The sequence below is a fragment of the Zonotrichia leucophrys genome, chromosome 3, assembly GCF_028769735.1.
Source record: "Zonotrichia leucophrys gambelii isolate GWCS_2022_RI chromosome 3, RI_Zleu_2.0, whole genome shotgun sequence".
Classification (NCBI taxonomy): domain Eukaryota; kingdom Metazoa; phylum Chordata; class Aves; order Passeriformes; family Passerellidae; genus Zonotrichia; species Zonotrichia leucophrys.
Window position 1 is genome coordinate 91,939,370 of NC_088172.1, and position 22,427 is coordinate 91,961,796.

General features: G+C 46.9%; 1 protein-coding gene across 2 annotated transcripts in view; it reads right to left on the reverse strand.

Moving 5' to 3' along the window:
- Positions 1–12,452: 12,452 nt before the first annotated feature.
- Positions 12,453–22,427, reverse strand: part of COMMD1 (copper metabolism domain containing 1) — a 62,023-nt gene continuing 52,048 nt past the window's right edge. For both annotated transcript variants that reach the window (XM_064709265.1, XM_064709266.1), the window contains exon 3: positions 12,453–12,591. In XM_064709265.1, the coding sequence (XP_064565335.1) occupies positions 12,484–12,591 (108 nt within the window). In that variant the 3' untranslated portion in view covers positions 12,453–12,483. The remainder of the gene's footprint in view (positions 12,592–22,427) is intronic.

Here is a 22,427-nt window from a genome sequence, read left to right on the forward strand (position 1 = left end):
CAGCTTTTCGTCCTTCCCTGGATGAAAATTAACACATGCCATTTGCTCCTATTTTTAGCACCTGCATTCTCAATCCAGTATAAGGAGAGGCCCGACCAAAGGAATTGTCTCAACGTCACCTGGCACAACCACTTAAAAATTGTTTTCATTGCAAAGGGAGGGGTAAGTATGTCCCTGTGATCCATGAAAACACAGGTTGTTCGCTTCCATTTTACAGCACTCATTTTCACCAGCATTCAGCAGCTGGTGTGCACAGCCCTAAACACAACCATTTTGGGAAGCAGCATCAGTACCCACTGCACATCCCCAGCTCCCCATACGCTGTGTGTCAAATATGGCATGTCAATAGGAAAGCTGCTGCAGGTCTCTTGGAGCTGCTCTAAAACCTTCACTCAGAAGTCTGGAAGGAATGTCCCCATTCACAGTGCATTGGTAGGGACGTTGCATATTTCATCCCTCTTCAAATATTTATGTATGTGCTTCACGTTTGAGTAAAGCTGTCCTTTTCATCAGAGCGGGAAGATTACAGCAAAGGGAGGAATTACCCTAAATTGGCAAACATCGTTGTCTATTAAAGTAACACAAGGGTTTGAGAGGAGAATTGAGTGTCTGGCAGCCAGGAGCTTGGCTCCACTGCACAGGAGATTTTATAATGATATGTTTTGAGAACAACTGTAAAAAAAAAAAAGCCAGAAATCTCCTAGTGCAGTGTATCCCATGGCACTGGGTGCTGAGGAGCCTGGAAAAACACGTTGAAGCTAAAAGGGCTGGTCTATGCTGAAATGGTCTGCTGCCTTTGGGGGAAAGGCATTTCTCCCTCCTCCCAGTCCTACACCCAGGCCCTGCCTGCTCCTCTGTAATCATAACTGGTCACAGGGCTGCCTTTGGGACCTTCGGGGGGGGAGGTGTTTTAATCCAAATGTATTCCTTGGTCCACTCAGCAGGCAGGCCTCAACAGTTGTCTGAAAGCAGGAAAATACCTGAAACCAACGCTGGCATTGCCCAGAGCACATTTCAAACCACTGCCTGGCTGGGATGGCCCTGCTGTGCTCAGAGCAGCTGTGCCCTAAAAACCCCAGGGAAGGTGAGGTAGGGGTTCATTTTGCAGCCCTGCTCTCCCAAGCAGGTCACTCAACCTTCCCTGGATCCAAATCCATGCAAAGTCCTAAGCCCCGGGATGGTTCTCGCCTGGTGCTGCCAATTTACAGGTCAGCAGGGACCACATCTCAGCACAGATGTGCAACCCCTCCTGGGTGGCTGCTTGTGTGGGGTGAAACCAAGGGAGGCCTGGAAAATGTGTGGGTAAAGCTGTTGTGCAGTTTGCTTCCATGGAAGCAGAAGCAGGGTTTTCAAGTTTCAGGTCTGTAAATCCAAGTTTTGTGACAGACACAGCAGTAAATCATTGCACCTTTTTTTTCCCTCCTGAGAAAGAGAGCAAATCCTTTTGACTGCAGCAGCTTTAATTTGGTCTGAATCTGGAATAACATTTTTGGTGCATATTCAAAAGCAGCACCTTCACTCAGCATCATGATGCAAGTGATGAGATGCAGTGTACAGCCCAGAGCAGCAAACATTTCCCAGGAGCTGGGTACTGGGAAGTCCCAGGGCGTCCGTGTCACATCACCTGGTGACACAAATTCTTGTTGCCCGAGTTTTTCCATAGGTAGCATGGCATGCACAGTAGCCAGAAAAGAGAATCTTTTAAAAGATTCAACTTTTTTTATCAAGTTCAAAATAGTTTCTGGGATCTTGTTTAGTTTGGTTTTGGTTTGGAGGCTTTTTATTGGTTTTGGGGGGTTTTTGTTGCTTTCTTTTTTTTTTTCCCCTCCCCCAGGCTATTTATTCACAGTATTTGGGTTCACTGTAATAAAAGCTGACCTGGGGACTGCTGCGTTTACATCAATGGAAGCGAGCTATGTACATTGGCCTTTTCTCTAACATTTGCCTGTTAATTAATAATTGGTGCATTGCCAGGAGCAAAGGAGAAGTAGGAATGAGATTCAGGTTATAAAATCTTCAAGGTTATCTCGCCGTCCCTGCAACAAAGCAAGAGCGAGAGGGATGGGACGGAGCCGAGGTGCTGAGAGAAGGGGATGGGCCGTGGGCCACTCGCCCCAGGGGCCATGTGCCGCATTCCCAGGGGGAGCCCCATCCCAGCACTCCCGGAGCTGCGGGCACGTCCTTCCCAGCGAGGGAGAGCAGCAGGAGCAGGAATTTCCCTGTCTGCTGCCGGGATTCCCGGTACCTGCTTGCAGCCACCCTTGGGAACTGGCTCGTCCCCCACTGCAGCTCAGCGCGGGCAGAAACACGGAGCAGCTGCTTTCCCTGAGTCTGGCTTGGCTGGCAGTGGCTGAGGTTATGGAAGTGCTTGTCCCAGAGCCCTCACACTGTGTCCAGGCAGTGGCTGAGGTTATGGAAGTGCTTGTCCCGGAGCCCTCACACTGTGCCCAGAACATGCACCCACATTTCCCAGCCTTTACTCCAAAATGTGCTCCCACCCCTGTGCTGAAAACGCCGCAGGCACACAGCTACTGAGACATCTCCTCCCCACCTGTGAGCACTCTCTTGGCTCTCCTGACTCAAAGCCCTTCCATAAGGCCAGGTCAGCTGGAATTCATTTTCTGAGCTGGACCAAAGCCTATCCAGGATACCGATCTGCCTGATTTTGTGGACAGATTGGTTGGCTAGAGGACACCTGGAGAGCACAGGACAAACCCGAGCATGCTTCTGTGACCAAAGGGGATGAGAACAGGAGATAAGGGGCTAAAATTTAAATAATGACTAGAGACTAAGGATTGTGGCATGCAAGCACTTCAGCAGCAGTAAAAAAAAAAAAAAATTAAAAGCAAAGGTGACATGCAATTCAAGCTGGAGCATCTCCTTTCCTCCAGGAATGAACCTGGTTTTTCCCACCCAGAAGTTTGAGCCTGGAATTCAAAGAAGCAAAGAGCCTTTCCCAGGGTAGGCAGGGGCTGTCAGCGAGGCTTGCCAGCAACATGAGCACATTTCAGTGGTCTCCTCACACAGTCATCTCCCCACCCTCTGCCCCTGGCACACAGGCCAGCCAGCACAGCAGGTGCTACAGAGGCCTTCTGCTCCACTTCCCCTTGCTTTTGTCTCTTGGTGAGGTGGGGGAGCTGTGGCTGGCAGGTTCAGCTTTGGCAAAACCACTCAAGTCAAAGAGATTGTCACATGTGCTTCAGAACAACACTTTTTCTCCTCTGGAGCACTGCAGCTTTGCTCTTGCAGGCACAGCAGGACAGGACAGAGACTGTGGGAAGGAAGGTGCCCCTGCTGTGCTGTGTGCTGCCATTTGCAAACTGTGGGCAGAGCTGTGGGCAGAGCTGCACTGTGCTGGTGTTGATTCACATTGGCCAAGAATAATTACTCCTGAGCTGCTTGGATTCAAATCCGTTTCCCTGCTCTGGAAGGACGTACCTGCCCTTTTCAGACACAGGCTGCAGTAACTAGCACTGTTTGCCTCCATGTGAGGCTCCTTTTCCTTGCAGACACAAGGCAGACACAGCAGTGCAGAGGGCAGGATGCCAGAGGACGGAGAAGAATCCAGTTGAAATTCATTTTCTATAATAGCAGAAATTGGACAATAATTATTTTGCAAAAAACAAAAAAGGCACCTGCTCTATACAAACCATCTTTTTTTGAGTCCTGGAAACATGAGCTCCTTGCACGTCTCCTTACCTCTGTTCAGAGGCATCCCACTGCATTTTGCAGCAAGACCTGAAGAGCTGCAGAACTGAAAAAGCTCCAGCCAAGACTCCTCAAATGTGAAGAGCCAAAGTCACTTTTCTCCTTTGTTTACACCTAGGAAGAAGTGTACTGGACCCACTTCAGCTAAACCCCTTCTGCTTGGCTTTTACTTTTTAGCAGATGCACTTTAAGCACAGCAAAATCCCAGATGAGGGAAAACTGCCAGTCCTCACACGTCACTTAGATTTTTCCAAAGCATCTTGATTTCAGGCACCTCCTGGATGAGACTCCCTTGGACTGTCACAGTGCCAGCTTGGGTAGCTCCAGTTAAAACCAGCCCTGGGAGGGTGCTGGCATCCAGGCTGGCTGATTCTGGGTGGCAAAGGAAGCTGTGCCAACACCGTGTGCAGGAGGTTTGCCAAGACACTCCCAGCCCTGGGCAAAGCTCTCAGCTTTGGGCACAGCTGCTCCCACAGTGAGATCTGCTCAGCCCATGGGAGCTGCACACCAGTGGCAGAGGCACTGTGCCACCAGTGCCTGCTGCTCCTGGCTGAGGGCTCCTTCTCTGCGTGGCAGGAGCAGAAGGGTCACCAAAACCAGGGTGGAGAGAGTGCTTGGGCTCATTTATATGGTGGCAGCGTTGGGGTGGGACCTGCCTGGGCTGTTGTGGAGCACCCTCCAAGGCACTCATGAGGCTCTATCCAGAAGGGATTTGTGCCAGCCCTCTGGGCTCTCTGTCAGCAGAGCAGTTACAAGCTCTGGGTGCAGGGACCTGTCCAGCATGCTGGAGCCCAGCCTGGGGCCTCACTCCCAGCTCCCTGTCCTGCACCATCCTGCTGCCAATGGCTTCTTCCACCAGGCGCTCATGACTCACCTGGTTTCCCCCAAGACCTGCATTGTTCTCCTGTAACCATTTCAGATGGATTTGTGCTCCTAAAAGCCACCCCAGAGGCCACAGGCTGCTTGCCATGCCTCAGTGCTGACTTAGGCACACTCACACATTACTGCCCAGCCCATCCAGGATGCAGGATGTGGCCCCCAGCACATCAGAATTACAACAGATCAAAGGAGGAGATCACAAAGGTTTTCTCCTGTTATTGTAGGATCTGCAGATAATAAATAATATAATAATCATTCAGAAATAAAAGGTAGGACAAAGGGAAATTAAATAATCCACATATCAAGTTTTAATATCTAGCTTCATAGCCACAGGTTACTGAAGAATGACATGGAGGGAAGATATATCCTACATTAGGGACTGGGATCAGCAACATTATTGAATTAGATGAAGGGTTTTCCCTGTGCTGCTTGATGGAGATGAAGGGTTTTCCCTATTTTGCTTGATGGAGAAACCCCCCTGACATGGATGTGCTCACTATAAATAAATGAAACTTCAGAAACCAGCAGAGATGAGACCTAGCCTTGTAAATCATAAACCACTGCCCCGAGTACGGGGTCTCTGCAGGTTTTGTGCCTGATCCCGTACACATTTAGCCTCCCCCATGTGAATAGTCCTCTGGAGTTAATGGAGCTGTGCTAATTTGGAATGGCTGGAGATGAAGCCGTCGGGGTTGAGGGTTTCAGGCAGCCCTGATTGCAGCATGCTGCAGTTACAGGGCTGTTGGATGACTCAAAGGTGCTCCCCTGCCCTGGGATAAAACATCCATGGCCATTACACCACGTCCCCAGCAGCCCTGCAATGCAGCCCGGCTACAGCCCTGCAGGAATCCTGTCCTGTCCCCCAGCAGACACCCAGCCCAGTGCTGCAATGTAGAGCTAATTTCTGTCTTTCGTTCTCCCTGGTATGTACCAATGGTTTCCAGACAGTATTTCACTACTGTTACACTGCTTGCAAGCATCTTAATTTAAATCCCATTATAGATGCACCAGGGCAAAATGATCTGTCCACAGCTGAAATAATAAACTGGAGTGAAAACATCCTTGGGCTGTGAAGAGGCTAGAACAAGCACTAACTGAAATGTATAAACTTACATAACATTATTTACAGAAAGGAGCCCAATTGTCAAAGGCCCTAAGAGAGCTGGAACATGGGAATGTTTGTTCTCCTTGCAAAGAATAATTAATTATGCAAGTTTATAAATTCCAGTTGCTTGCTTGCTCATCTCCTGATGTGCCTAAGGACTGCCTGGAAGGTATTTACAGTTCCCAGCCACTGGTTCTAGAGGCATTTTTTTAACCTTGTACTTCTGCATGCCATTGCCTCACAGGATCTTGGAGCAGGGATTTAACTCTACACACCTTGTTCCTCGGCCACAGAGAAATGCAGATCTGTTCTGAGGTTCTGCAGGAGTGAGTTTATTTTAGGGAGATGCCTGGAGGAGGCCACCACATGTTTTTCAGAGGGTGGTGGGGTGGCTGCTGCGTTCTGTGCGTGCAGGGAGAGCCCTGAGCCACGTGCAGGTGGCTGGGATCAAGCAGACACCTCTCTCTTTCTCTATCTCTGCCTGGGCCACCCATCCACTCCTGAGGTGCCTTTGCTTATTTGTCCCTTTTGCTGCCAAGAGCAGAGACGCCATGAAGGCTCTCATGCCCTGCGAGGTTTGATTTGCCAGGCAGAAAAAGTGCCACTAATTACTAAATGCACTATGCAGTTTCCCAGCAGTGCTGTGCTCAGCCAGGGCTGCCAACTGGCCAGAAAACTCAGGAGATGAGGCTGCCTCCCAGGCTCCTCTCAGAAACACTATGGATTTGGGGTTTGTGCTGTGATTGCTGTTTTTCTCCCATCCACTCCTGTAAAATGTCACTCCTCGAGGGTCTGAGCCACTTGGTGGCATCCAAAAATGCCATTTATGCAATTACCTGTTTTTATGTATTCTCCAATACCATCCCATTACAAGAGCTAATGGCTGAGAGCTGGAGTTCCAGTGCTGCTGGCCACCAAGGCAATTAAAATGCAAGTACCAAGTCACCTGTGTGCAGAGAGAATAATAATCAGGAAAACATCTTTGGGGAAATCTCTCTTGTACCTCCAGCTCACAGATGCCCTCTGCCAGCTCTGCATTTCAGGGACCTCCCATTGCTGCAATAACCCTGCAAATGCCCCAGGGTCAATGCCCACAGGTGGGATCTCCACCCCTGCCATACCTTCAAACCTGTTTTCCTGCAAATTCTTGCACTGCAAGATCTGCCTCTCTACCACTAAAAGGAAGGAGGAAGGGCAAAGCATTTGGGGACTTGAGCTTGGGGCTGGTCAGCCCCATGACATCTGGTGGGAAGCTCCACAGCACCAGCCACAATTCTGTGCTTGGACAAGCAGCTCAGGTGATATCCCAAAATAACACTTCCCAAGTGGCACTGGCAGTTCAGAGGTGAGGCTGCAGCTGTGTCCCTCTTGCCACCTTTCCATGGGAGGTGACACACACCGTGTCCTCCTGTCCTCAGGGACTTCTGTGGCCCTGGGGAATCACCCACAAGGTTCACACTACTGGGAAAAGGCATCTTTGGTGTTGTGTGTGCTATTTGAGGAGAGGGGGCCTCTTCCACAGCTTTGGCAGAGATTGGCCTGGATGGGTGGGAACAGCTGGATTTTGGTGCACTGATGGTGACAGCTGCCTGTCCCCCTGTGCTGGCATCTTTACCCCCCAAGGCACAGTGAGGGAGACCCAGGAGCACAGCTCTTGCCTCTACATTGGATTAAATGACACTCCCAGCCACACTTCCCTGGGATTTGGGAATAATTTTTGAGGAGGATTTTAACAGGCGTAGCTTCAAGGCAAGGAGCCCTTGCCTGTTTTTCCAGTCTGAAGCCACATGAAACGCAACACATTAAAAAGCCATCAGTGGCTGCTGCTACAGGACCACTGCATTCCCCTTATTCAAAGGGCTCCCTCTGTCCCCAGCACTGAGGACCTCTTCATAAATATTTGGAATGAATGAATAAACTGTTGAAACTGCCCAGAAGGAGAAGAAAATATTTCTGTGAGCAATCTATGGCAACTGTGAGTAAAACTTCTCAGATACTTGCACACCTACAAATGGTCAGTAAATACTTAAATGAGGAAACCTCCTCTGAAAAATGGTGAGCAATTTGTTTTATCAATAGGTAGCAAAGAATTGACACACAGAAAAGAAAATCTCTCAAAATATCAATCAGTTTATTAAAAAGTCCAAGCACAGTAAGATGAGGAGATTATGGGCTCCTGTGAAATCCTTCCCATTGTGTGAAACACAATGAGAGCATACACACTATTATTTACACTTGCAAAAGGGCCTGTAAGGAAAAAAAAATTAAAAAAAAAAGGGAGACTAAGCAACCTGAATAGCCAGAAAGCAAATCAACACCAACATAAAAATGTCAATAATTTGTTTTTAAAATTTTTAAAGTTTAATAGCAATAAAATGGTTATAAAAATAGTAATACAATTAGAGTAATAATAATTTGGACAATTTGGATTAGGACAACATGAGACAATAAACACAAAGAGTTATGGACGTCCGGGTACCTTTTTCTGGGCAGCATGAGCCTGAAAAAGGACCCAAGGACCCACGTTAACAGAGGATTAACCCTTAAAAACAACAGCCTGTTGCATATTCATACACCTCACACATGATGCATAAATTCCATTCAAACACAGGATTCTGTCTGGTCTTCGTCAACTTCTTCCTCTGAACCCTAACGGCGCCCTCGGGGTGGGAAGAAGTTCGTTTCTTCTGATAAGAGGGTAATAAATAATTTTTCTCTGAAAGATTTAGGTGTCCTGTGGCTGCTATCTCAGTGCAAGTCCTTTATTTGGAAAAAAAGTATCCCACATAGCATAGTTTCTATTTTAACATTTTTTTATAACCTAAAACTATATTTAACACACTACTTAAGAGAATTAATACAGCATTACTTTCTAACACAACACATATAATATTCATTTTAATATTTGCAAAAAGCCAGTAATAAAATACACATTTTTCACAGCGGGGCAGCCGCCAAGTGCCGCTGCCGCCGGGGCTGGCCCTGCTCAGCAGCCACCGTGGGACAGGCGGGATGGAACCCAGCCCCTGGTGGGAACCCAGCCTGCCGCAGCCCAGGGTCCCAGCAAAGCCCAGAGCAGCGGGGACAGCTTCCTCAGCCTGAGGACACTGGAGCCCGGCAGGAGCTGCGTGGTTGTGTCCCTGCTCCTGCCCTGGCTGCCTTTGAGGAGCGGGCAGGAAAGCCCCCCTCAGGTGGGACTCCCTCCTTCAGTCCTTCTTCCCGCTGCTTCTCCCTCCCTGCCTCCCTCCCTTTCCCCCTCTGGCCGTGCTGGGCTGCTCGTTCCCTTGCTGTGAAGTGACGCCTGCCTGCTTCCCTGGAGGAAGGAGGAGGAGGAGGAGGAGGAGGAGGAGATGATGGCTCTGGTGCCACACTGCTGGCCTGGCTCAGCAGATGGGCACGGGAGCTGGGGCCATGGCAGGAAGCACAGTGGTCTCCAAGGCTGGGTGAAGCCCCAGTGGCCAAGAGGGCTGTGCTGGGATGTCGGCTCAGCTGGATCCATGCGGGATTCCAGCGGCCACGTGTGGTCCCAGCCAGTGCAGGAATTGCCTGGCCATGCATTCAGGATGAGTCTGGTTTACATCTGGGCTTGGGGGGAGGATTTATGGAATCTCTCCTGAACAGGAGCTGCCATGTGCCAGCAGCACAGAGATATTTAGCAGGATCACAGATAGGAAGTGACATCCCAACAGAAGCCATGGGAGCTCGTGCCTTCTCTCAAGGAAGCAAAGCAGAGCAGCACTGCAGGCCCTGTCCCCTCCAGGCTCAGCCAGAAGTGGCCACCAGGCTGGAACAGCGCAGGCAGGGGCAGAGGGATGCACACACACAGAAACCTCCTCAGCAGGAAGGCACAGCCCTGCCAAGGAGCAAACCTGCCCTCGTGCCCCAGCAGCAGCTGAGGGAAGCATAGCATCCCCTCCCCTGCCACATCAAACCTGGGGAAGGAGGAGCAATTCTGCTGCCCAGGGACTACCAAGGACTGAGCAGTGTGGTCCTCAACACACTCAGTGCTTTTTTTTTTTTCTTTTTTCTTTTTTTTTGTTTTGCACAGTAGTTTAGTAAGCTCCACCAAGAAGGAAATGAGGATGGTTAGGTATCCAGGGGAGGGAAGATTAGGAAAAGAGAGAAGCATCCACCCATAAAAACATACCACTTCAGACCTCAACTAAGAAAGTATCCAATTATTTCTTAAATTTCCCCTAGACTTTCTGCCTCAGCCTCTTTGCCTTGTTAGCCATTCCACATATTTATTATTCTTTGCATGAAATAATACTTCCTGACATCTGTTCCCAGTTTGTTTCTCTTTAATTTCCATTTATAGCACATTTTCCTATCCTCTGACCATGTTAAAATAAAACAATAAGTATGTTTGACACAGTGCAAGCTACTTAAGATCATGATCCTTCCCTGACCCTGATTTTTTTTTTTTTTAATATGTCCTAAAACAGGGAAAGCACTTGAATGAAGTGAGTTGAGAAAGGCAACAGAGAGCTCAGATAATCACAAAGCACTCGTTTCACAGCGGTGCTGCAGCCAGAGACTTGGGGAGCAGCACGAGGAGCAGTTTGTGGTTACAGCCCAGCCCCTCTGACAAGGATCAGCTGAAGGCAGCTGGGTAACAGAGGTGCTGGGGGCCCCATGAGACGAGAGGGCAGAGCCAGGAGGCTGTGAGAGAAAAGGCAGCAGTGGGACAGGCACAGCAAAGGAAATGTTAATTCCCTGTGCAGGGACACAAACTGGCTGGAGGGAGGTTTCCCCTTCTGAGCAGGCAGATGGGAAAAGGTGCCCTTCCCTTGCTCTGAAGAGATTTCGTGTCCAAGTGCAATCTGGCAACTCCACAAGCAATAAATTCTCAAGGAGAAGCAGTGAGGAGTGCTTTAGCTATGGCACGAGAACATTTCGTGTTGTCATCTCTATATTGGTACAAGCCCTCAATGTAATTATAGCTCAGGAGGAGGTTGCTTATGAAGCAAATATAAAATGGCAAGAAGCAATGTAGCCTCCAACCAAACGTGTGTACGCACCCTCCAGTCAAGTGACAGAGCAAACCAGGAGCCAGCATTGTCACCTTTTTAGGGACCACCAGGCAGCTCTGCTGCAGGGAGAACCTTCCATCCTGCTCTGTCCAATGCTGGCCTGCCCAGGCTCAGCTCCTGCTGAGCCAGCTCAGTGTGGTGGCACTTCCTGCTGTGACCAGGCTGGCAAGGTCACAGCCCTGAAGGGAAACCCAGGGAACTGGAGACCCTCCTGGGAGCCTCTGTCAGGGCAGGGGCAGCAGCTGCTCTGCAGCTGGGTGTTCCAGCACAGATGTGGCACTGCAGCAGCCAGGAGCCATCCAGGCAGTGCAGATCCTGTGCCCCTGACCTGCCTCTGGCAGATTTCTTCACTCACACAAGTGTTTTACTGATAAGGCCTCGGGCTGCCTTAGGGCGTTTTCCTTTACCCACATTCCGAGCTGAGCTGTAAGCACTTAGAAACCTTGGGTTCCATCTGAGGCTTTCTCAGGTCAAACCAAGGCATGAAAAGCAGGACTGAGAGCAGCCAAGTTCAGCTGTGCTCTGACAGAGCACTGGCCCCTCAAACACACGTGCAGCTCCGTGCCAGGGCTGCACCACTACGGCCCAGGAGCCAGAAGGAGATGAGGCTGGATGGTCTTTGGGGAAGCAGATCAGACCCCATACAGACACCCCAAAATCCCACCCTGTCCCTGACAGTCTTCTCCAAATGCTCCTTGAGTTGGGAAGGGACCCACAACAATCTTTGAGTCCCAAAAATCCTAAATCCCAACACCTGAGAGTGTTGTCCAACCTCTCCCTGACCTCTTGAATCATCCAGAGCTGGAAGGGACCCATCAGGATCAAAGTCCAGCTGCTGGCCCAACACAGGTCACCACAAATTTTTCCCCCAAATCCTCCCTGACCTCCTGAATTACAGACTACCCAAAGCAGCAAGGGACCCATGAGGATCATCCAGACCCTGCACAGACACCCCAAAATCCCACCCCGTGCCTGGGAGCATTGTCCAAACACTCCTGGAGCTCTGTCAGCTTTGGTCACCATTCCCTGGAGACCTCTTGAATCATCCACAGCTGGAAGGGACCCATGAGGATCATTGATCCCACACTTTGAAGGCACCATCCAGAAAAGAGTTGGATCAGGTGCTCCACACATGCAGGACTGTCCTTTTGGAAAACCAGCACCTCCCATTGCCCAGGAGATGCTCCCCTGATTGTCCCCTGGCTTCTGCAGCCAGCTTGGCCAGCCCTTGGGAACCACGGAATCCCTGGCAGCTACAGAGGTGTGTTTGTGCCTCTTTTCCCTGAACTCCCTGCGCTTCATCTGCTTCCCTGGGCTTCAACTCTGAGCAGACACAGCTCACAGAGGGGGATGTGTCCTATGAAATCCATGGTTTGGAAGCACAAACATCAGCTCCCCCTAATCTGCCTGTTTCTTCTGCTCATTGCTCCTCTGCCACAATTGACTAATTTACCTTTGCTCCTCATGCAGCCCAGTATCCCCAGCATCTGGAAGACTCCAGAAGTGACTGAGGAGATAAAGAGAAAAGCTGTGCTACACCCCAAGGCCCGATTATGCAAAGCTTTGTGCAAACAGTATTGCTGCTGCCTTGGAAAACAGGTTGGGAGGAGGGGATGAGAAAGCTTCACAGTGTGATGTAGCCCATTCTTGGGGTGATAATCTGGATTTAGCCAGCACCCCCTATTTTATGTGCTGAAATAGGATTTATGAAAACATACCAAGGGTCATTGTTTGGTAAGTTGCAATCTCTTTATTTGATTAAGTAGTTTGAGTCAACAAAGTCATACTCTCCTCTATTTCTGACAGCTTCTTCAGCATCTGGCTCACCTTGGCCTCATCAAACTCCAGGCAGAGAAACTCCGATTCCTACAAAAGAAGAGAGAACAATATTTGAGAAAAACAATTATGTTTGATCCCTGTGCAGAAGTTTGCTGAGGAATTTGACAGCTTAACTCCATTTGTCCATGGACTTTCTTGCATTTTCCTGTCTGATTAGGAGCACTAATTTGTATCAGTGATAAATATCCAGGCAGGACCTGCCTGAGGCAGATGGGTTTGCAGAAGGCTGCATAAGAAAAGTGTGAACAAAATCCTGGAGTATGTCTCAGAGCATTCCTTGATTAGGAAGCACTGGAAAAGTCAGATCTCAAGCAATCCATGAGTTAACCCCTGAGGCTTTGAGGAGACCCAGACCCTTGCTGAGTGAACCATTCTGCATGGACACCAGCAGAGCCAGACAGCATCAGCCTACCCTGAGCAGCTGCTGCAAACTGGGACTGCAGAGCCAATGCCTCTTCAGCTCCTGCTGGATCTCCCCAGTTCCAGAATCCTTGCTTTTCCAGACCTGCCCAGAAAAGTCCAGAGCAGGCTTTCACACAACAGCCTGTGCAGGAGGAGCAGCTTTTCTCACCAGCCCAAAATAATCCCAGTATTTGTAACACACTTCAAGTCTCCTTTCACAGACGATCCAACGAGAGCTCTCTGTAACCTGACCTCTCACTGCTCCACGTGTGCCCCAGCCAGGGGCTGGTTCCTGTCCTGGCCTTTGGGAAGGAGCGGCAGTGCCATGCTGTGCAGGGACCTGCTCCTCCATGGAATGGCCTCCAAGGCCAAGCTCCTGGTGCCTCCTCAGGCCACAGCTCTGCACCCCGAGTCATGTGAGCCCATCCACAGGCCAGGGCTGCCCATGGAACCTTTGAGATCTGCTAAAGCTGATTTCATGGCTTAATCACAGGGGAATGTGAGTGCACAGGAGGAGATGGGAGCGCCTGCTTCTGGAGATGTTTTTGCCTGGGCCTAAGGCATAAGGAGGAATTTTTTTTTTTTGTACCCCTCTTCAGGTTTTGTCAGTCAAAAGGAATGTAAGTAGATCAAAACAAAACACTTTGATTGCACAAAACTCTTTGATTACACAAAGACACTGCCACTTGGTACAAGTGTAAGTGCACTCAGGAAACATTCTTTTAGCTACACAGCAGCTAAAACTCTCCCATGAGGGCTGGATGGTGTCTGGTTATCCACTCTCATGTGAACCAACATAAAACCTGACCCAAGAGGGCTGGAAATCAGGCTGCTCAGAACTGAGCTTCAGTTTTATTTAATGCTTTGTTAGTTTATCTCCCCCATGAAAAACAGAACAAAAAATAAGATGGAGCCATGAAATACAGAAATCCTTATTCCTTCCCTAAGGCATCCTCCAGGAGCAGGACAAATGGTATCCCTGGTCATCCTCAGCAGGAAACAAGGCATCCCTTCTGATCCTTCCTACTGCTAAAAAATTATCCAGCCCCGTTGGAATAGAACAAAACCAAAACCAGTTATGGACTCGAAGTCCTGAAGCCCAGCAGTGCCGCTGCCCGGGCTGGAGCCGGGGTTTCAGCCGAGCTGGGTGCCCAGAGGAAGGTGTGGGAAAGGATCCCCATTTCCTGCAGCCGCCTTGGCTTTGTCCCCCCACGCTTTCCCACCCCTCCTCCCCTCCCACTCCCGGGCTATAAAAAGGAGCTGCAAAACAAAACATCCAAGAAACACAAACTGCCCCAGCCTTGAATCGGGTTTTCGAGGAGCTGCAACAACAGAGTGCTGCAAAAATATTTATATGAGAGACTAAAAGAAGCAAGACTTTTTCTGTCTCAGTAACTATACTTAAAAACCCCATGTATTTTTAGAAAACCAACCCTCACAAATTGAAAACTTGAAAAAATTACCATTGTTCTCTACTGTATCAGTTTGACCAGCTACTTAAAATGCTTTCTAGCAACTTTGACACACGTTGTATTTCTAAGTTTTAGCCACTACATTGGAACAAGAGAAAGGAAGCCCTCAGAATTCGCATGTCATTGCACTCATATTCATTTCCCCTTGATTTGGAAGATCCTACAACAACATCGAGCCTTTCACAGCCACCAGCCAAGGCGCCAGACCCTCTCTTAGAAGCTGCCTCAACTCGACGCGGTGCTTGTAAGATCATTAGGGGTTCTTTGTAAAGGAATTATCCCAGCTTGAATTACCGGGAAAGCTCTTGAGACGGTGCGAAAGCATCAGCTCCGGGTGCCTGTGTGCAAACACAGCCAGCCAGCCGAGTGCCTCTGGATTTGGGCACCCAGGGAGCCTCTTCCCGGGGCAGTGGGAGGACTGGAGGGGTTTGGGTGCGATCCCTTCGGAGCAGGCAGCGCAGCCATGGGCTCTGCAGAGCCTGCCCGCAATGCAATCGCACTGCTCCGCAAGAGATCTCATTCTATTGTATTATTTTAGGTTTTGCCTTAGAGTAGGATGGTTTAAAGATTTAGCTTCCCCTTGCATATGTAAAAACCCAATCTGTAATGTCACCAAAACCTGCCTTCAAAACAATCTTTCATTGTGATTAAGAACCTACACTCATTTTCAGCCTCCTTTTTTCTAATTTTTTTTTTTAATGAACAGAGCCAAAAAAAAAAAAGAGTCAGACTTCCAATCAAAAAGTAGGAGAGTTCAGAAGTGCTGCCTTTTTGGACATTTTGGGCTTGGCTTGTACCCAAGCACAGGGCTCCGGTTAAACCAGAGATGTGTTAGCACAGATGAATCTCGGATTGTTCCCATTACCAGCAAAATAGGCTGAAACACCAAAGGCGGTGGGGATAAATAAAACAAGGAGCTGATCCCCAAGGCATAAAACAAGGAGCTGATCACCAAGATATAAAACAAGGAGCTGGTCCCCAAGATACAAAACAAGGAGCTGAACCCCAAGACACAAAACAAGGAGCTGAACCCCAAGACATAAAACAAGGAGCAGAACCCCAAGGCATCAGCGAGCCGGGACTCGGAGCCAGCACACAGCGAACGTGCCCGGGAATTCACAGCACATCAGCTCCCCCAGCAACACCCACGGGCACAAACAAATGTCATTTTGGTTCCAAGGCATTAATTAAACACAAAAGACAAACTGCTCGTTTCAGAATAAATCTACTGCTGGTATTTTTCTGTCCAATTTTGCAAAGAAGTGTTAAGAGATCACTTCTCTGGAGTAAAAGAAAACACCTGCAGGTACAACCTGCAGTTGCCAATAGTCTGGTTTATCTGGTAATGTCAACTCTCCCACTTCCTTCAAATTTGCTAATTCCATGTAAATACTATTCCAATAAAACTCCTGCAGGGACTATCCTGTAAATATTATCCCAAGTCATAAATGTAATTGTATTTCAGCAGGAAAATCAATCACAGAATTGATGTGATGGCTTGGGTTGGAAAGGACCTTAAAGCCCATCCCTGGGCAGGGACACCTTCCACTAGACCAGGTTGCTCCAAGCCCCATCCAATCCAGCTTTGAACGCTTCCAGGGATGGGGCATCCACAACTTCTCTGGGGAAACTGTGCCTCACCATGCTCAGTCAAGAATTTCTTCCCAGCATTTACCCTAAACTGACTCTGTTTTAGTTTAAAACTGTTCCCCTTGCCCTGTCACTCCATGACTGTCCAGAGTCCCTCTCCAGCTCTCTTGGAGCCTCCTTTAGGTACTGGAAGGGGCTCTAAGGACTCTCCAGAGTCTTCTCCATGCTGAACATCCCAAAGTGTCTCAGTCTGGCTGAGATAAAGGAATTATCCCAGCTTGAATTACCAGGAAAGCTCCAGCCCTGGCAACATCTCCATCACTGTCCTTGGGACTCATCCCAGCAGGTCCATGAGGTTCACTGGTCAGCAATGGTCAGCTCTGAGCTCCATCCTCATGGCTCAGCACCACAGCAGGCTTTGCCTGAGCCAGTACCTGCTCAGGCTTGCATGGAACATAAATGCAAATCTTAATTCAAAAAAAGAAAAAAAAAAGAAAAATGGGGGAGGGAAGGGGATATTAAAAAAAAAATCCAAATGCTCTCCCCAATACCAAAAAAGGCAAGAGAAAAGAAATTAAACACCACACTCCCTGCCCCCCAAAATCTCAACATAACCAGAAATTCAAAATGGAAATTAGACACTTTTTAACAGTGCAAGGACACATTTTCCTTGGAAAAGGCACATCCAGAAGTCATTTTTGCAATGCTGCTGCCAAGCTCTATCACAGAATCCTTCCTTCACTGCAGATTTCCTTACTCATTACTGTGGGAATTTGTTACTGTGCTGCCCAGTGGCACAAAATAAACCCTGATAAATTCACCCCTGCACTATAAACTTGCTTCCAAACCTTTCTGTGGGTGGCCGCTCCCTGACACCTGGTGCTCACCATTCCCAGGGCTGCCTGGCTCAGAGGGACCTGTCCTGTCACATGTGCAGAGCTCTCTGCCATCCCCTCTCCCACTCAAACATCCACTGCAGGAATGTCACAATACACAACATCCACCTTGCACGAATGGTCCAAAAAGAAGAAAAACCTTGGATTTTAGCTTGCATTTCCTTCTTCAAAAATCACAGTAATAGGACATTAAACTGGGTAGTTCCACTGGGTGGAAATATTTTATGTCAGAAGTTTATGAGAGCAATTTATTTTTGCCATTTAGATTCTTGTCTTAGGGACATCTGATAGATGGTAAAAAGAAAACAAAACCACAAAAAGTTGCCCCAAACCAATGCAGAATGACAAAAGTGTGAGATGCTGCATCGATTCTTCCATCACATTGCATCAATCGTGATCCCACTGAAAACTTCTCAAGTTATTTTTATATTCATTAATATTCTGCAAGATGTACTGGGGCATATGATAATGACAGCAAAATCTTGATAATTCCACAAAAAATGCAACGAATTGCAATCCATTGATTTCACACTCCCACATATCTGACAATACTAAGTTCATTATTTTTATTTCAATTTAGAGCTATTTTTGCTAGATATCTAAAATCATGCCCTTCAAAACCTCTAATGTAAAGTGCAATTCATTTCCATAATACTGTATAAAATAAAGCACAAATATTTGTAACTGTGAGAGCCTTTTAATTCTCCATTACTTTGATATTACATGAACCAGGAACCTCTTAAGCAAATTATTATTACATCCCCTTAAAAAAAAAAGCTAACTCCATTGCAGATTTTTAATACTTTTAATGTATCATCAAGCCTGTAATATCATAGATTAAGCAGATTAAGGATTGCAGAAAATGGAACAATTCCAAAGGATAAAAGTAGATCCCTGATACTGCATAGCAAATGTAATGTCATTCCTTTTACATTATCAGCCTCCTGAAAATATTCTACCTCATATTTTATATCCTACATGAAAAATGAGCATTTCTGGATGCAGCTTTAACCTGCTACTCCCTGTGCCTTTTGGAGGTGCAGCTTCCTTTTCAAGCAGTGTTGAATAAAAACAAAGCCAGACCATAATTTAATCAGTATAACTAATTAGAAGGTAGAATACTCTGTAGCTTTTATACCTTTCACATTAAAAAGCTAACAAGAGTAACATGATTCTTAATAATTAACAAGAAAAAAGAACAAAAAGGACAATATTTTTATGAAAGCCTCTTCCTAAAGCTTCTGTTGCTTTCAGACTGGAGATATTAGCTTTCATTGCTTTCTGTAAATCTTCCAATTTCTCTTTTTGTTGAAAATAAAATCACACTGATTCACACCTGTTTCAGGTTTCTGACCTGATGCATTCCCCACATCCCACCCTGAGTGCCCTGCCCTGTGTGCTGCCCCTGCACAGACTCATCACTCCAGGGTTTCCTATCCACTGTTCCCCCCAAAACCCTCCCACCACAGTGTGCAAGCACAAGTGCAGGATGTCCAGCCCAGGTTTGGGATGAGTGATCCCTGATTTCTGCTCACCCAGGGCTCACACAGCTCCTCCTGGGGGATGTCCCTCAGAGCCCTGGCTGATCAGGGGAGGCAAACACTGCAGAGCTGAGGGCAGCTTGCTGTGGTTAGAAAGGAAAGGTTATAAAAGCCACAGCTCTGCTGGAACCAACACAATGCACAAAAAGGACCTGGTAATGCTGACAAAATGCAGATTTCATTCTCATCTATGGATGACTCTTTGCAAGGTCATGCCTGTGACTTTTTGTGTGGCCTCACCTGATCGATTGCTGTTTGCTGAGCCTGCTCACCTGGTTCCTCCAACATCTCCAGCTACCTCAGGCTCAGGATACCCCACAAAATCTGCTGCAGTCACAGGAGCTTCACAGACCAGAAAACCCTTCAAGGCTCTCCCTCACTGAGGAGTGGTGGAGGTTTGACTCTGTACAATGCTGCACCTGCACTTTGGAACATGCTCAGCTTAGGCTAAATCCTCCTGGAACTGAGCTGTTGGACAAAACTCTACCTTGGGGTATTCAGAATATCCTAAATTTTTAAGGCAATTCTTTCTTATGAGGGCATCAAGAGGCACCTTTCTGACCTAGCAGTCACCTTGAGCTTACTATTTCCATTGTTTACCATTTGCTTTTTTCCTCAAAACCCCTCTGTAATGCCCCCTGCATCACAGCACTTCCTATGATAAAATTAAAAAAAAAAAAAAAAAAGAAAAAAAAAAGAAAGAAAAAAAAAAGAAAAAATATATTTAAGGAAAAACCTGAAAAGTATTTTTTCCCCTCATACTCCCCCCAAAGCAGTTTGGGGAAGGATCCAGCCTGGCCTGGGAAATACTGACCATGTAAGCAGGTCACAGCTGAAGGCCACTGAACACAGGGCTGGGTAATTCCAGCCAAAGGCACTGCCAGAACTTCTGCCTTCTGAGATAGGAATGGAATTGAGACAGGGAACAGAAAGTGTTGTGATCTAACTCCTGCTACAGGAATGAAAAGTGAAACCTCTCTGTATCTGAACTGTTTCTAAAAAACAATGCAAAAGCAGTCACTCCTCTGAGCCCTCCGTGCCCCTCCAGACACTGGTTTGTCAAAGCAAGCACACCAAATGCTCCCATTTGAATTCCAGCATCTTTGAAAACACAGCTGAGCTCCAGCTCTTTCAAACCCTAAAACAGTGAGTGTGGAATGTTTAATCTTTAACAGGAGCATTTTTCCTGTGCTGCTTGGCTGGCCTGAGGTAAGTAGGTGTGATGGCATACCAAATAAATCAATTAACCTGCTCAGGCTAATGACACTGTCTTGGAGACCCGGTATGCAACTCTGCCTGGCTCTGGAGCCAGCTGCTATTTAAACAAAGGTGTAAGCAGAGCTAAAATCATTAACTAAGAAATGCATGAAGAGGTTTTAAAAGGAAAAAAAACCAAACCAAATAAAACCAGTGTTATCTGCAAGCTTCATCAAACTGTACACGGAAGCACATAAAGCCAGCATAAAAAACATATTAAATTACCTTTGTATCACTGTGAGATTTGAAACAAAACATGTATTAAAAACTGAACTTAAAATAAAAACTATATATAACTATATAAGAATATATACATATGTAGTTTATACAGTTATATATATTACATGGAAAACTACATAAAAACTATTGAAACCCTCCATTTCTGGCAGGGCATCAGGCTCTCTCACAAGGGTGCCAGCGAGGAGAAAGCTCCATCATCACTTATTCAAGCCCTGCCTGCTGTGTCAGCTCTCCACTGACAGAGGCTCTCAGTGGAACCACTGCAAGGTGAGGTGCTCTCCTCTCAGAGTCCTCTGCAGGAGACCTCAGAGGGTAAATGCCCTTCCTCACTGATGACCTACATTTTTCTACCTTGTTTGACAGCTGTCCTTGTTTTCTCGTGCAGTGTTTTGTTTGGTTGGTGTTTTTAAGGCTGCTCATGGAGCTGAAATATCAGTGTACAGCTTTCCCTATACATGTTTTATGTCCCAATAATTAGGCTAGCCTTTGTTTTTTCAGTCTTGTAGCTCTTAATTGCAGTGTGAAATTAGTCTAAGAACAAGAGTCCTCATCTTCTGCTTTTACACTAAATCCAGCTTTTCTAGTGAGAACATTCTTTAGATCTGGAATTAATTTTCACCACACTAAACATTTACCTATTACCTAATATGGGAATCATTCAGCATGGCAAAAAAATTAAAATCAAACATCACTCTATCATAACCCCCCACACTTTCTCAGAACAAAGTTTCAACTACTTTATGTTATTATTTACCATTTTCTTAAATGTTTCAGGAAGTACCCTATCACAGCATCAAACCCTCCCTGCCACTGGGGCATGTTTTTGTAACAGGGTATCCCCAAGACCAGGAACTTGGTTAACTCCTACGGACACAAGGAAATTTCTGTGCTTTGAATGTAACTTTTTATTTCATCAAATCAGTGTCGACCACATTCCTCTCTGTTACTGCAATAAACAATACCAGGAAAACAGGAATGAATTCAGGGGGGTAAAAATTACTTTTATACCAAACCATCAACACAGTTAAAGTAATCTACATTTAGAAATAACCCCACAGTTAAAGAATGCACTAAAAACCTGACCAGAGAATTCCTGACCTTTAGGAGGCTGTGTGACTTGGGATTCTGGCATTTTCTGGCTGAGAGTACTGCTGGCTTGCAGGCTGAATAATTTGGTTAGCAGCCCCAAGACAGATCACTCTTGCTCCTCTCTCATGTTTATGTGTTACATAAATGACTCAGGAACCCATTAATGTCCTGCTCAAATATAAAAGCTGAGTAGAAATGAATATCCTCTGCCAACCCAAGTAATTCTATAGTTCTGTAATACTGGGATATTGGGACACAAGACAGATGATGGACTTTGGACCTGGTTAGCACAAGAGATTTGATAACAGGATGCCTTGGCAATAGCAAACAGAACTTTGAGGATTAAATCAGGATTGCAAGAAGACTCAACCAGACTGACTTACTAGAAAAAGAAAATGGCATCAAGACTTCTGCAAGCAAGACATGTTTAAAATGTGTAAGTTTAAGTGATGATTAACCCAATAATTGTATAAAACATTACTAGCCTTCCTAAAATACTATATAAGCATTTGTACTTCACAATGAATTAGAATTATTTGACCACCACACCGAGTCCCTGTCTCTCTCTTCATCACCGATACTGCAACCCCAAAACAATTTACTTCCCATGAGAGCAGACAATGCTGGCTCTTGTTGATGGCAAAGGCCAGAGGATCTTGGCTTTTCCTCTCCAATCAGTCTTCAGTCAAGGCCATAACTGGTTTTCTCAGAGAAGAGACCAAATATTAGAATTACTCTCAAACAGCATTTTGGAATAAGATATGTTTAAAACCCTCCTTTCTGAACCCTGCACATTTGCCCTGTGGCACCTGGATTGCCAGAAACAAGAGCACATGAGGGGCAGGTGGCTCCTCTTGCTGAAATGCTTCAACACCCAGAGCTGAACTAAAAGTACAAAGGTGTTTGTTTATTTTGGTTGCTGCAAGTCTTGCAAACAGTGAGTAAAGGCCATGGAAACCCTCTGCTGATTTATGTGTCTTAATGGCAACAGGTAATGCCCTCAAAAAGCCCCATTTCAAAAAGTCCCTATGTTCTTCACCTAAGCTCTGGGATCAGCATGACCCAGCTACAGCAAATACGTTTTGTGCCCACAAAATGGCATTTTTCAGAAATACTTTTTGAAGGGCAGCTGTTTGAGCCCTTCTCTCCTTGTCCTGCTCACAGCAAGCAGCAATGCCAGGCACCCGTTTGCTCCAGGGCATTTCACCATCAGAGAAAGAAGAGAGACACAAGGCTGGCACAAGACAGGCACACACACCCCCAGCAGCATCCCCATCTCCTCCCAGAAACATTATCCCTCTGTTCCTGGCACACTGATCCCACACATCTGGAATTGCAGGCAAATACACCTTGAAATGGATGGTGAAAAGTCACTG